We start from the raw sequence: 12,737 nt of genomic DNA, 5'->3' as shown, positions 1-12,737 counted from the left end.
ATTACATCATCAAAAAAAACACTAGCATCATCAAAGCTGTGTCGAAGATTTCACATAGAAAGATGCTTCCTGGCTAAAGGTAATTTGTCATTTCATTGGCTGTCAATTTCAAGAGGGTGGGCAACACCAAGGGCAGAAGCAGATGAGAACAGATATGAACCCTCAAGAACAGTGTGCACAGACTGTGATGGACAGCAAGTGATAAGCCATGGACCCCAGACTGAGCTAGTTTAGACAGACGTTTGCTGTCAGATCACACCGTAAAGAATCATGTGTGTGTGTGCCATGATGTGTTGATGTGTGGAGTGAGGCTCCGTTCTAAATTGGGTTTTATTGCGTTGTGAACAACGCAATAGGGGGGAGTATAATAGAGAAGATAGAGAATAAAAGTTTAAGAAAGGAAGAAGAATAAAAGTTGAAGTAAAAGAAGTAAAGAAGATAAGAAGTTGATGTAAAAAGTGTAGAATAGCCTAATTAGTAACGATAAGGTGAGCTAAACAACATTGTGCAAGATTAATGAAGATTGGGCCCTCAGCTTCTTAACAGTAAGACATGTGTATATTAGTCACTGCGTGAAAGTTGGCTTTGAGGAATAGTCGGATTTGGCTGACAGAAAAAGAGGAAAGTAACAACCCTGGGCCCAGGGGAAATTGAAAACATGAAAAAAGAGATAAGGTAAAAGAGAAGATAAAGGTAAAAATAAAGAGACAATAGAGGAATAGAAAGAAATGAGAAAATAAGAGTTAAAGAAAGAAGCCGCAGATTTGGACAGAAGCCCTCTGGGAGGCGGTTTTAGACGGGCCAAAAATCCTGGAACATCACTAGGTGAATTTCGGGTCAGTTCTAGGAACTGGAGGTGTAGAAAGGAAAATTCAATTGTAAGTTCCCACTCGAACACTAGTTGACGAACAGTGTCTGAAGCAGCCTCTCATTGAATATCTACACCTCATAAGGTAGCATAAATTTAGAAGGAAAAAGAGAGAAAAGAAGCGGTGAAAAGCATGCTATAGGGAAAGTATGAATGAGTCGGCTTTGAGAATTTGGGATTAAATGCTGCTTGTGTTTTTTGGGATGATGTTGAATTTGCTGTGTGTTTTTACTTTGTGAGTTTGCTCTGTGCCTTCGTTTGTTGGATGATTGGTCTCTGCCTGTGTGTCCGTGTGTGTGTGTGTGTGTGGAGTGCTGTTTCAGCTGTGTTTCAGCTGTGTGTGAAAGGCTGCGGAATGAGTTGGTTAATGTGGTTTATGTTAAAGTGATAGATTTCATATTGAATAGGCATATATAGGTTGTGGTTGAGAACAGGAGATTTAGTAATCTATAAGGGAAGATATTTTGTCATTTAGTGTTAAAAACAACATGAGCCTCAAAAATAAGACGACTTTATATGTATGTGACTAAAAATTTATGAGCCTTTGAGGGGGACTTTGATAAGATCTATGAGCCTCTTTTGAGGGGACATTTTCAATTTGTAAGAACATATGAGCCCCAAAAAGGACGTATAAGATTTTGAAGAGAACTGGGAAAATTAGTGAGGATATTTTGTGTGCATAAGCATGGGTAAAAAGATTTAATAAGTATTAGAAAGGGGAATAAAGTAAAATCTTTTGATGAAGTTTATTGATTTTGGAATGTGAGTTAGCGATGAGTGCAATGTGTGGTCCTTGTCTGTCCGTCTTTTTTGTTGTCTGTGAGTTTCTCAGTGAGTCTGTGTGTGTGTGAGATTGTATGTAGTAGATTGGTCTGTTTAAAGAACATACAGTCTTATTCAAAATAGGGTAGAAGATAGATTTGGCTGTTAATGGAGGTTCTGTATTTTTGGTGGTTGACTGAGATTCTGCTCTGGTTTGTGCGTGTGTTCTTTGTTTCTGACTCTATGCTTTGTCATGTGGAGTCTATCTGATCTTGGGGAGATATACGGAGATTGGGCTAGATGTTCACTCTCTGAGAGCTAGAATATACTGGAAGTTCTTGCTAATTTTAAGAGGTGGAGCAAGGGGGGATACCCCACATAGAATGCAAATAAGATGGCTCTTTCTAATAGGAGGAGTGGTGAGGGTGCTCCCTCCCTTCTCTCCTTGTAAGGTAGTGTAATGGAGAAAGATGTTAGGTCATTATGATTTGGCAGTTTGTAAGATATTGGAATCATCGTAGAGTAAAAAGAGTACTAGGAAATACAGCTTGTGGATAATAATATACTATTGGAAGATTTAAGATGCTATTAGAGTGAAACAAACTAAAATATCTAAATTGATAATGTATTGTGTGAAATGATAACTTGGTGTTTATTAATGGTTGTAGTTTAAAAGAAGGAAAACATCTGATGTAGATAAAAATGACCTAAGTGTTGGCAGATAATGTGCGTAAATCACACTGAATTGTTTATTGTGTTGTTTATAAGGACCTAGTGGGTTCATAAGATACTGAATTTTTGTCTGTTTTCTCTTTTTCTTCCTTTATCCACCTATGGTGTGTGAGAGTGGGAGGAGGAGAGAGAGGAGACGAAGTGCGTCTGACTTGGGATCTTCCAAAGCACAGACGAGAAGGCAGCTGGCCAGTGCGTCACATGGATTGAGGCTTGCTGACGACAGAGTGTGCAGCTCCTGAATCCAGGCTGATCAAGGCTAGTGCGGTTTTATCCACAAACTCTTTTAACAAAACCTGCATTTTAAACGTTTGTGTGAACATTCATTTATAGTCATTGTTGTTGATACACATTTAGTTTGCTCTCACTTATAGGCTGTTATAAGAAATTTTTTTTAATTTGGAGTTAATAGAATACATCCATCTCTCTACATATGCAAAAGATAATACATGTTGTAGTCATTTAGAAGAAAAGCTTGGCAACGGACTGACCAGTTAATGCATTTAATCAATTAATGGAATATAATTATTGGGTTTAAATACTGTTGAGAGCTGCAAATGTGAATTTTATTGTCTGTGTATGGTTTATTCTGATCTGAGCTGCATTGAGGATTCAATATTGAAATTATTTGATGATTTTCAAGTGAATGAGTGTGAGCATTGGGTGATAATTAGGTGATTGACTTGTTACAGAGGGGGAACACGATTGGTGATAGTTTGTCCCTGTGGAAGTGTGTGACCTTTTGAGCTTTATATAGGATTGGACTTTCTTTTTATTTGCAGGATATTTGGGGAAGTTTTACTTAAAATTTGGTAGATTGTGTGTTTAACCAATAGCATATGTGGACCCAGTGTTGTAATTTTAGTTCATATTAATAAGCCTTTTGATTCCTTTGAAGTTGGCAAATTTATTTCATTTTTCTTTTATTGACTGTGGCAAAATAGTGGCTTATAAATAATTTAAATAATTTTTAACTAGTTTTAATAAATAGTCTTAATTTACAATAAAGGGAACATAAGGGAACTATTACGATGTCGAAAATGGACACTAAAAATTCGAAAGTAATTACTCCCGTTGATGTAGTACAGAAGAATAATTCTTTAATTAAAGGCATTGCAAAGATGTCAAAGAGATGGCATAAGCGCTGGCCTGAAATTGATCAACCATGGCCAGAGGAGGGGACTCTTAACCCAGATGTGATTAAAACAATGCAGGTGCTTGTGTCCACATATAAGGCAGATCAAAAGAAGGGTAAAAAGGGGGTAAAACGTAAAGAAAAGAGACAAATAGAACTTGGCATTCTCCAGTTGTTTGAAAATGAGGGACAGAAATTGATAAAAGCTGCAAAAGATAAGAGAGATAGGGGTGCAGAAGAAATAGGAAAAAATGCAAAAGAAATAGAAAAATTAATGGCAGAAATTAATGCACCTTTCTCACATACGGAACCAGTAAAGAGACCCCCACCTTATGAGAAGGAGGTGAAGTTTAAGGAAATTTATCCCCAGCTCCCAGTGATCAGTCAGGAGGGTAGATATCAAATCAGAAATGAGGATGAGCAAATAATAGAAGTAGGACAAGCGGAAACAACTATAAAGATGTATCCAAGCTCCAAAAGACAGAAGAAAACGACATATTTGAAAACTAAGGGTGGACTGAGGATCAAGAGGATGGAATCTGGAGATGATGATGATCAAAGTGATCTGGAGGGAGCCATGGGTGGATATGAACCTGCAGTCAGACGGATACTGGCTAGAGCGGAGAAAAGAGGAGGCAAAACATGGAGGAAAAAGGACCCAGAAGATGATAGCTCTAATGAAAGTGAGAATGGAGACAGCGATGGAGACTCTGAGAGTGAGGGTCCTTCATCTTCGAGAGGGTTTTCTCCGACGACATCCAGTACCAGAGTAGAAGAAGACCGACAGAAGGCAATAAGAGAGGTCGAAAGAAGTATAGACGAATGCATTTCGTTCTTGGCGAAAGCTACCAGATCAGAAAGCCGAAAAGCACTGGAGAGCCAATTAGAGGAGCTGCAGATCCAAAAGAAAGAGTTGCGGAAGAAAGGTTCCCAAAAATCGGACACGAAGTATTCATTGCGCCCAAAGAAAGGGGAGACATCTGAGAAGATGTGTCCAGTGGTTATCCGAGGACAGAATTTGGAGTACAAGCCCTGGCAGAGTACAGATATGTCAGACATACTTGAGAAGTTACCTACTCTTCAAGATGGAGCACATCCTTGGATTTCGAAGTTGGAAGAGATTATGGTGGGAACGCAGTCTGCCATGGGAGATATTAAGAGACTTTTGGCTAACCTCCTTGGGGTTCCAGCTATGGAAGAGATTCTACAGAATGCTGGACTTAATCGGTATGTGGGAACAGCTGTGAATGATCCGGAGCTGTTTGCTGCAAATAGAGGTAGAGTGTGGAGAGCGCTGAGAGATACATTTCCAACAAATGTACATCCTGATAATATTCTTATTGAGCCATTGGGACAGGAAGAAAACCCGAGGGCCTACGTGTCAAGAGCCCATCAAGTGTGGAGAAATATTACAGGAAATGACCCGGATTTGAATCAAATGGAGCAGTCAATTTTGCGAGTCAAAATACAGAAAGGGCTGCCCCTACCAGTGAGGAGCAAACTGGCAGAGGTGGTTGGTCTTGGAAGTATGACAAAGGGTGTTTATACGGATCATATAGCCCATCAAGTGGAGCTATATAGGAAAAAGGAGCATGATCAGAAAGAGCAGGACCAAGAGACCCTCAGAAAACTCAATCAAATACAACTGGTGGATAATAAGAAGAAGGAGAAGAAGCAGGCTTTGGTTATACAAAGTCAGTCTCCACTAAATCAACCTTCACAACAATCACAGCCAAACCAGGTCCAGTCCCAATCATCTCAGCCATCATCGGTGGTTCCAGTCGTTTCCTGCCCACAGCCAGTTTTTGGTGAAATGCAAACATGGAGAGGAAGAGGTCGAGGATATTTAGGAAGAGGAAGAGGAGGAAATTTTAATTCAAATTTTCAACAGTTTTCAGAAGTATGTTATAATTGTGGACAGTTTGGCCACTTTGCTCGTGAATGCAACAGGCCAGGAGGAAACTTCAGAGGAAACTTCAGAGGAAATTTCAGAGGAGGATTCAGGGGCCAACCAAGGCCATCCCGGGGACCGGTGAACCCTTATAGGAGCCCGGAGCCAGGATTCTAGGGGTGCCCAGAGGACTCGAAAGGGGGGTGTCAGCTGGTAGTATCAGGGCCGGAGAGAGATCCAACAATAGTGGTGAAAGTAAATAATCGACCATTGGAAGTAATGGCGGATAGCGGAGCTGCTTTCACCTGTATTCGGCCTGAAGATGCTATACATCTCCCCATGTCTGGTCAATTGATTCGGACAATCGGGTTTGAGGGAGTGAAACAGCTGATTCCTCTTACGGAACCAATTGAGCTCTGCTATAAAAACCTGAAGACTACAATACCCATACTGGTATCAGAATGTACACCTATTGCACTTTTGGGAAGAGATGCTTTGTGTAGACTGAACTGTACAATAAAGTGTACGGCTGCCTGGTGGAAGTGCCAAGTGAGGTTGCTCACCAATTATTGATGACAACAGAGACTGAAGCTTCTTCAGTATTTTGGATTGGGAATCTTAGTGCAGATTTTTTGGAGCCAGCTAAGTTGTGGGAGAAGTTCATTGTAGCAAACATGCCTGATGTGAAGCTTCCAGAGTATCCACTCCACTGCACGCTCAAGTACTTCAAGAATGCTGCTCAGTCGAACTCAGAGGAATGGTTGAGTCGTCAACCAAAACAAGTTCAACTCAGTTCGTGCTGTATAATTCTGGGACCACAAGGAGCAGCTATGAAGATAAACAGAGATGATTATTTGGACAAAGAGTTTGATATTAAGAAGAGTGTGCCACATGTGACTTTGTTGGTGTCTGAGGAATATGAGCAGAAGCATATAGGAGAAATGATGGCAGAAGTAGAGGAAGCTGTTTTTGTACCGGTAAAAGGGAATTTTGCCATTTGGAGAAGTGAGGATCAGCGATTTCTTAAGATTATGATCACTGCTCAAGGACAGGGACAGCCACAAACTGTGCAGATGACACATGAGTCAATTTGCAATGTTAAGACAGACTCAGACTCTAAGAGAGAGGAGATGTTGCGACAAGTTCCAGAATGTTTGTGGTCGCGGCATAGTACCGACATTGGACTTGTGAAGTCAGCCCAACCAGTGAAAGTTGAACTCCGACCAGGAACTAAACCTCCTTGGAAGAACCAATATCCACTGAAAGAAGAGGCAATCCGAGGGATTGAACCACAAATTGAAGGACTTTTGAAAGCAGATGTTTTGAAGATAACACAGAATCCTCAGAGTAATACGCCCTTGTTGCCTGTGAAGAAGCCAGATGATTCTTATCATTTGGTAATGAAGTGGTAGCTGATTTTCCAGCAGAAGTGCCGGATCCGCATACATTGTTAGCCCAAATTCCTCCAGATGCGACACATTTCACAGTGTTAGATTTATGCGGTGCGTTTTTCAGTGTTCCACTTAGTATAGAGAGTCAGGGTTTATTTGGGTTCACATACAATGGACAGTTCTATGAGTACAAGAGATTGCCACAAGGGTTCAAACATAGTCCTCACATTTTTAATAAAGTATTGAAGGACGATTTGGCTGGGATAGATCAGATATTGAAAAGCACGGTTGTTCAATATGTGGATGACATTATTATTTGTTCATCAGATGAGGAAACATGTCATAAGGACTCAATTAAATTGCTACAGATACTGGCAGAAAAGGGACACAAGGCTTCTCAGAGGAAGTTGCAGTATTGTCAGGAGAAGGTGGTTTATCTAGGTCAGACAATAACGCAGGGACACAGAAGTATTTCTGATAGTCATTTAGAAGCTATTCGTAAAGCTCCAAAGCCCAGAACAGTCAGAGAGATGATGACATTTCTTGGTATTGCTGGTTATTCCTCAGCATGGGTGGAGGATTATGCTAGTTTAACGGGGCCTTTGAGGGCTGTGATTAAAGACACTGGGAATTCTCAACTTCATTGTAATCTTTCCTGGACACAGGATGGTCCAAACAAACAGAGATTACAAGAGGCACTAGCGCTTCCAGACTATTCAAAGAATTTCTTGTTGTATGTGTCTACTTCTACTGGGGGTAAATATGCATGTGCAGTTCTTTGTCAGCCAACAGGAACGGGGACAAGTCCTCAACCTATTTCTTACTACTCTACTGCTTATTCAGAAGTAGAGTTGGGGTTACCATGGTGTTACAGAGCAATGGTGGGAGTTTCTTTAATGTATGATAAGGCATCATCTGTCACAATGGGTTATCCGGTGACAATTCTTACCCATCATAGTCTCAGAAATCTCTTGAACTATGGCAAATACACATTGACTATGCCTAGGCTTAGAGACTATCATAGACTCTTAGAGCAGGAAGATGTCAACCTAGTGAGATGTGCCATGGTGAATCCAGCTGAGAATTTGCCAACTCCAGAGGATGGTGAACCACATGATTGTGTTCAAGAAGCAGAGAAATACTCGAGGCTTAGATCAGATTTGCAAGCCCTTCCGCTGCGGGAGGCGGACTTGGAGTATTGGACTGATGGGTCCTGTTATCGTGTAGGAGATAAATTGAGTGCTGGCTACGCAGTAGTAAAAGCCCAAGGAACTGAATTTGTTGTTGAGAAGGCTGAAGTAGTACCACAGCCTGCATCTGCACAGCTTGCTGAACTTGTAGGGCTAACTGAAGCGTGTTTGTTGGCGGAAGGTAAGCGAGTGACAATATATACAGACTCTGCATATGCACATAATGTGTGTCACTTGTTTGGATCAGTGTGGAAAAACCGAGGGTTTAAGAAAACAGATGGTTCTCCAATACAGCATCACGCTCAGATAATGAAACTGTTGCATGCTATGATGAAGCCTAAAGAAATAGCAATAGCTAAATGTGCAGCACATAAAGTGGATGTGTCAAAGGTCACACAAGGGAATAAAGCGGCTGATGAAGCTGCAAAAGCAGTCACAGGAGCAGACAAATTGGGTAAAGTTCTTCTGGTAACTCATGAAGTGAATTTGGAAGATAAAATTACACTTAGGGATGTGATTTCAATGCAGGAAGCTGCTCCTGCAATGGATAAACAGTTGTGGCTAGACCGAGGTGCCACCCAAGATGCTGTTGGTCTTTGGAGAAATCATGAGGGGCTGATAGTAGCACCTTCAGACCTGTTAGGCCTGATGATTCAGGAAGCGCATGGGTTAGCTCATGTTGCAAGGGGGGAAGTTAGGAGAAAGATTACAAAGGAATATGGGTTTTGGGCACCATATTTGCTTGAACAAATTGATTATGTCATAGGTAGATGCACTATCTGTCTGAAGAATAATGTTCGGAGGGGTGTGATGGTTCCCCCTGGTCACATTCCAACTCCGAGGGGTCCTATGCGTGAGCTAGTTGTGGACTTTGTGGACATAATAAAACCAGTTGAAGGTAAGAGATATATGCTAGTTGTTGTGGACAGATTTTCGCGATGGCCTGAGGCTTGTCCAACCAAGCGGAAGGATGCTCAGTCGGTTGCCAAGTTTTTGTGTAGAGAGGTCATAAGCAGGTGGGGACTTCCAGATAGGATATCCTCAGACAATGGGAAGGAGTTCGTGGATAAAACAGTGAAATTGATTTTGCAAAAACTGGGAATTAAACAGCGTCTTGGAGCAGTTTATCATCCGCAAAGTCAAGGGATTTGTGAAAAAATGAATGGTGTTTTGAAAAATCGCATTGTTAAAATCTGCCAACACACGGGCCTAAATTGGATAGCGGCACTTCCGCTGGCGCTAATGGTGTGTCGCTCAAGTGAGCTGCGTGATTTGCATATGACACCTCATGAGTTGGTCACGGGAAGACGGATGCCAACGCCTTGTTTGCGTACAAGTGGAAAGGGTCCAAGTCTGGCCCTTTTAGAAGATGAAATGCGAGCGTACGTTACATATATGGCTACTTTGCATAAGGGAATATCCACATATGTTTCTGACAGGCAAAGACAAGAGGAGGTGCAGGAGAGGCTCGATGAGCAAAAGAAGAGCACAGTGCAACCTGGAGACAAGGTGTTTGTGAAGGTGTTTAGAAGGAAGTGGTATAACGAATGCCGTGAAGGACCATTTGAAGTTGTTCGCAGTACTGGAACTGCGGTCCAGGTTAAGGGGTCTCCAACGTGGTATCATTTATCGCATTGTGTCAAAGCGCCAAGAGACGAGGCGCCACGCTCACAGAGCCGAGATGTTGAAGGCTCAAGAGAGCCAGAAGAAGATGCAGAAGAAGAAGAGATGCGTGGAGATCTCCAGAGTCAAAATCCAGAAGAGGAGACTATCCATGTTGTGGCCAATACTGATGATCCTGTGCACATTTCTGATGATGCCAGAGATGACTGTGCAGTCAATGGACAGGACAGAAGATTTGGTGACATTGATTTCCAACATGTCCCAGAAACAGCAGAGCCTATTTCAGTGGAGTGTGAAGCGCCGAAGGTTACAAAGGGCTGTGATTCCGCTGCAGGGGAACCCAGAGATTCAGTTAGACGAAGGAGTCCAAGGCCAGTTCGGAAAAGGGTCAGACCAAAACGTTACGAGAACTAGGGTTGAAGTGATTTTAGGGATGTCAGTACAGCTTCCATGCCAGTGTACAGGAGAAAATAGTGGTGAAGGGAAATTTAGAGTCCAGTGGGAAGATAACCATGGTAGGGTTCTAGATCTGTCAGGTACATCACTATTAGGAAAGTATGTGTTACTGAATGATAAGAGAAGATTGAAGATTGAAGGAGATTGTAGTCTTTATGTACGTAGGCCTCAACAAGAAGATCAAGGTGATTATAGGTGTTCTTTTTATGATCCACAGTTTGAGAGTAAAGGATCAGAGATAGGATTCAGAGCTAGTATAGTGAATCTAGTGGTCATAGATGAAAGTAAGAGTACAGATCTCGAAGATGTTGAGGCAATAAGAGAAATGACAATGGTGACATCAACTCTCCAGTCGAAAGTTGAAAAAATTGAATGGAAATCTACTCTTGCATCGCTGAAAGTTATGGAAGATATAAATGCGTCGTATTCAACTATCAGAAGATTTCTGCGACGCCAACTCCTTTGAAGACTGTGATTAGAACTAAGTTAGGAAGAGAGGTTCACCTTCCCTGTCGATGTGGAAGATGGAATGTTGATGGTAACAATCCTCCTAAGTGGGAAAATAGTCGTGGTGAAGATGTGTTGTTAGCAGGATCTGAAGTTGACATTGTACCTTTGGATCAAAGGAAGTATCTTTTGTACAATGACATGAAGCGGTTGAAAATTAGGGGATATTGTTCACTTGTCTTGCGTAATGTTACATGGGAAGACCAAGGGGAGTACACATGTACTTTTTTAGAGCCGGAGTTTAAATTTGTTCCATTTCGAAATTATTGGATAGAGGGTTATATAATTCGTAAGGTGACACTTGTGATAAAAGATTTGAGTCCTATTGGAGTTGTTACGGTTGCTAAAGGGACTCAGGAACAGTTCACCACAGTAACTACTCCAAGGCTGAGTAGTGTACAGATGAAGGCTACTACTTTAGGTACAACTTTGAAGGGGATGAATGCTACAACAGTGACGGTGACAACTTCTACTTTTGTTACTTCTGGAAATTTTACAAGTGAGGTTGCAACAAGGGCAACCTTTACTAATAAAACAGTGACAACGTCTTTGATGTCTATGAAATTAATAAATGTGACACAGACACCTGATATGACATCTTTGAGATTTAAGGAGGTGGTTAATGTGACTCAGAAGCCTAAGTTAGGGATAGAGCCTAGTGTGAACAGTAGTGATGTGATTTTGGAAACTAGAGAACAATGGGTGGAAGATGAGTTCTTTGACTCTGACTGGACATCAGAAGACATGACTAACCATTACCATGCATTACAGAAGAGAGAAACTAAGTGGAAGGCATATGGATTTGATTCCTCAGTGTTACAAATCACAGATCCATGGGCAAGTAGGAACTTATGGTTCCAACAGGTAACTCATTCCGTAAGATCGGTTAGGAAAATGAATTGTCCATATGTGGTGAAAATCCCATCACCAGGAACATGGCCTTCAATTTTAGAGACGGTACCACAACCACTAACTGTTGTATGTCAATTTTATGCACTATCGTGGTTGTTGTATCAGCAACAATCAGCAAAGGATATGTTGATGGCTTTGTCGGTGCATCTGTTTAGACCTAGATTTAATTGTTCTTGGTTGAGGGAGTTACCATATGTGAATTTACTGGATCAGTATGAAAATATGATAACAGCGGTTCCTGACGCAATGGAGGTGAAATCTGTGAGGGCTACAGACTGTTTTTGTTCAAACGATACCCATAATGGGCCTGGGATGTTTATGGGAATATCAGACTGTAACAAGTATATGATGAATTTGGGTAAGCGTAAACATAAGGCTAGTGATGACTTGTATGAAGTAACCTTTTATGTACCACATCAAAAACAGAGTAGAACTTTGATGGTGCGGAACCAAATTTTGCCTGGAAACGTGACTATAGGGAATTTCAAGGATATTTGGTGGGTTTGTGGTGATAAAGCATACATATTTTTACCGTATGGGTGGACAGGATGCTGTTATATGGCAACGCTGAAACTCCCATATGAGGTTTTTGCTATCCAGAGAGGAAAAGTACCTGATGAGGTCCAATCTAATGCTATTTCTGGGAGTAGAAAGAAAAGGGAACTGGCACAATTTCACAACTTGGAGTCCTACCATTGGAGGATAAGTCTAGGAGAGAAGTGGGGTATAGGATTATTTCCATGGTATGGTGTAACGTTTTTGGCAGATCACATTGATAATATTACCTACACCCTACAGGGTTTTGCAAATGAGACTATAAGAGGTTTTGAATATTTGTCAAATACTCAAAGGAGTCATAGACTGACATTGCTGAAACATGACATGGCTCTTGACTATATTTTGGCCAAACAAGGTGGTCTATGTGTGGCTTTGAATTTAACTGGGGATGCTTGTTATACTTTGATTCCTGATAGTTCTGATAATATGACTAGTGTCATAGAAGCACTGAGGCGTATAAGAGATGCGTTTGGCCCATCGGAAGGAGCTGGATGGTCTGCGAATGCTTGGTTGCAGGAGAAATTAGGACCAGTTGGAGCAGTGTTGGTTCAGATTTTGGTAGCAGCTCTTCTATCATTGTGTGTGATGTTTTGTTTTTGTACGTTGCTGTTGACCTTTGCGAAGGCTATGATATTGAGATGGGTTGGTATTGTGATGCCTGGAGATCAAGGTCAGATGCCATTATTACATAGGACAGACACAGACGATGATG

The 12,737-nt window shown here is 41.4% G+C and overlaps 2 protein-coding genes across 9 annotated transcripts in view; one reads left to right on the top strand and one right to left on the bottom strand.

The window, feature by feature from the left end:
• The window catches only part of LOC139628911 (putative leucine-rich repeat-containing protein DDB_G0290503), a 42,938-nt gene that overhangs the window by 14,756 nt on the left and 15,445 nt on the right, over positions 1 to 12,737 (bottom strand). The gene's annotated exons all lie outside the window — the stretch shown is intronic.
• On the top strand, positions 247 to 6,768 carry LOC139629686 (uncharacterized). Its single transcript, XM_071492459.1, has 2 exons — positions 247 to 1,162; positions 1,203 to 6,768. The coding sequence occupies exon 2, from the start codon at positions 3,394 to 3,396 to the stop codon at positions 5,563 to 5,565; it is 2,172 nt and encodes a 723-aa protein (XP_071348560.1). The 5' UTR covers positions 247 to 1,162; positions 1,203 to 3,393; the 3' UTR covers positions 5,566 to 6,768.

Source organism: Trachinotus anak, unplaced genomic scaffold (genome assembly GCF_046630095.1).
Source record: "Trachinotus anak isolate AG129_WGS33_773 ecotype Australia unplaced genomic scaffold, CSIRO_AGI_Tana_v1 ptg000012l, whole genome shotgun sequence".
Lineage (NCBI taxonomy): Eukaryota > Metazoa > Chordata > Actinopteri > Carangiformes > Carangidae > Trachinotus > Trachinotus anak.
Note: the sequence above shows the minus strand (reverse complement) of the source record. Positions and strands in the feature narration are given on the sequence as shown.

Bases quoted from the DNA above. Each gene is read 5' to 3' on its own strand.
- LOC139629686 (XM_071492459.1), top strand. From the start codon at position 3,394: ATGTCGAAAATGGACACTAAAAATTCGAAAGTAATTACTCCCGTTGAT.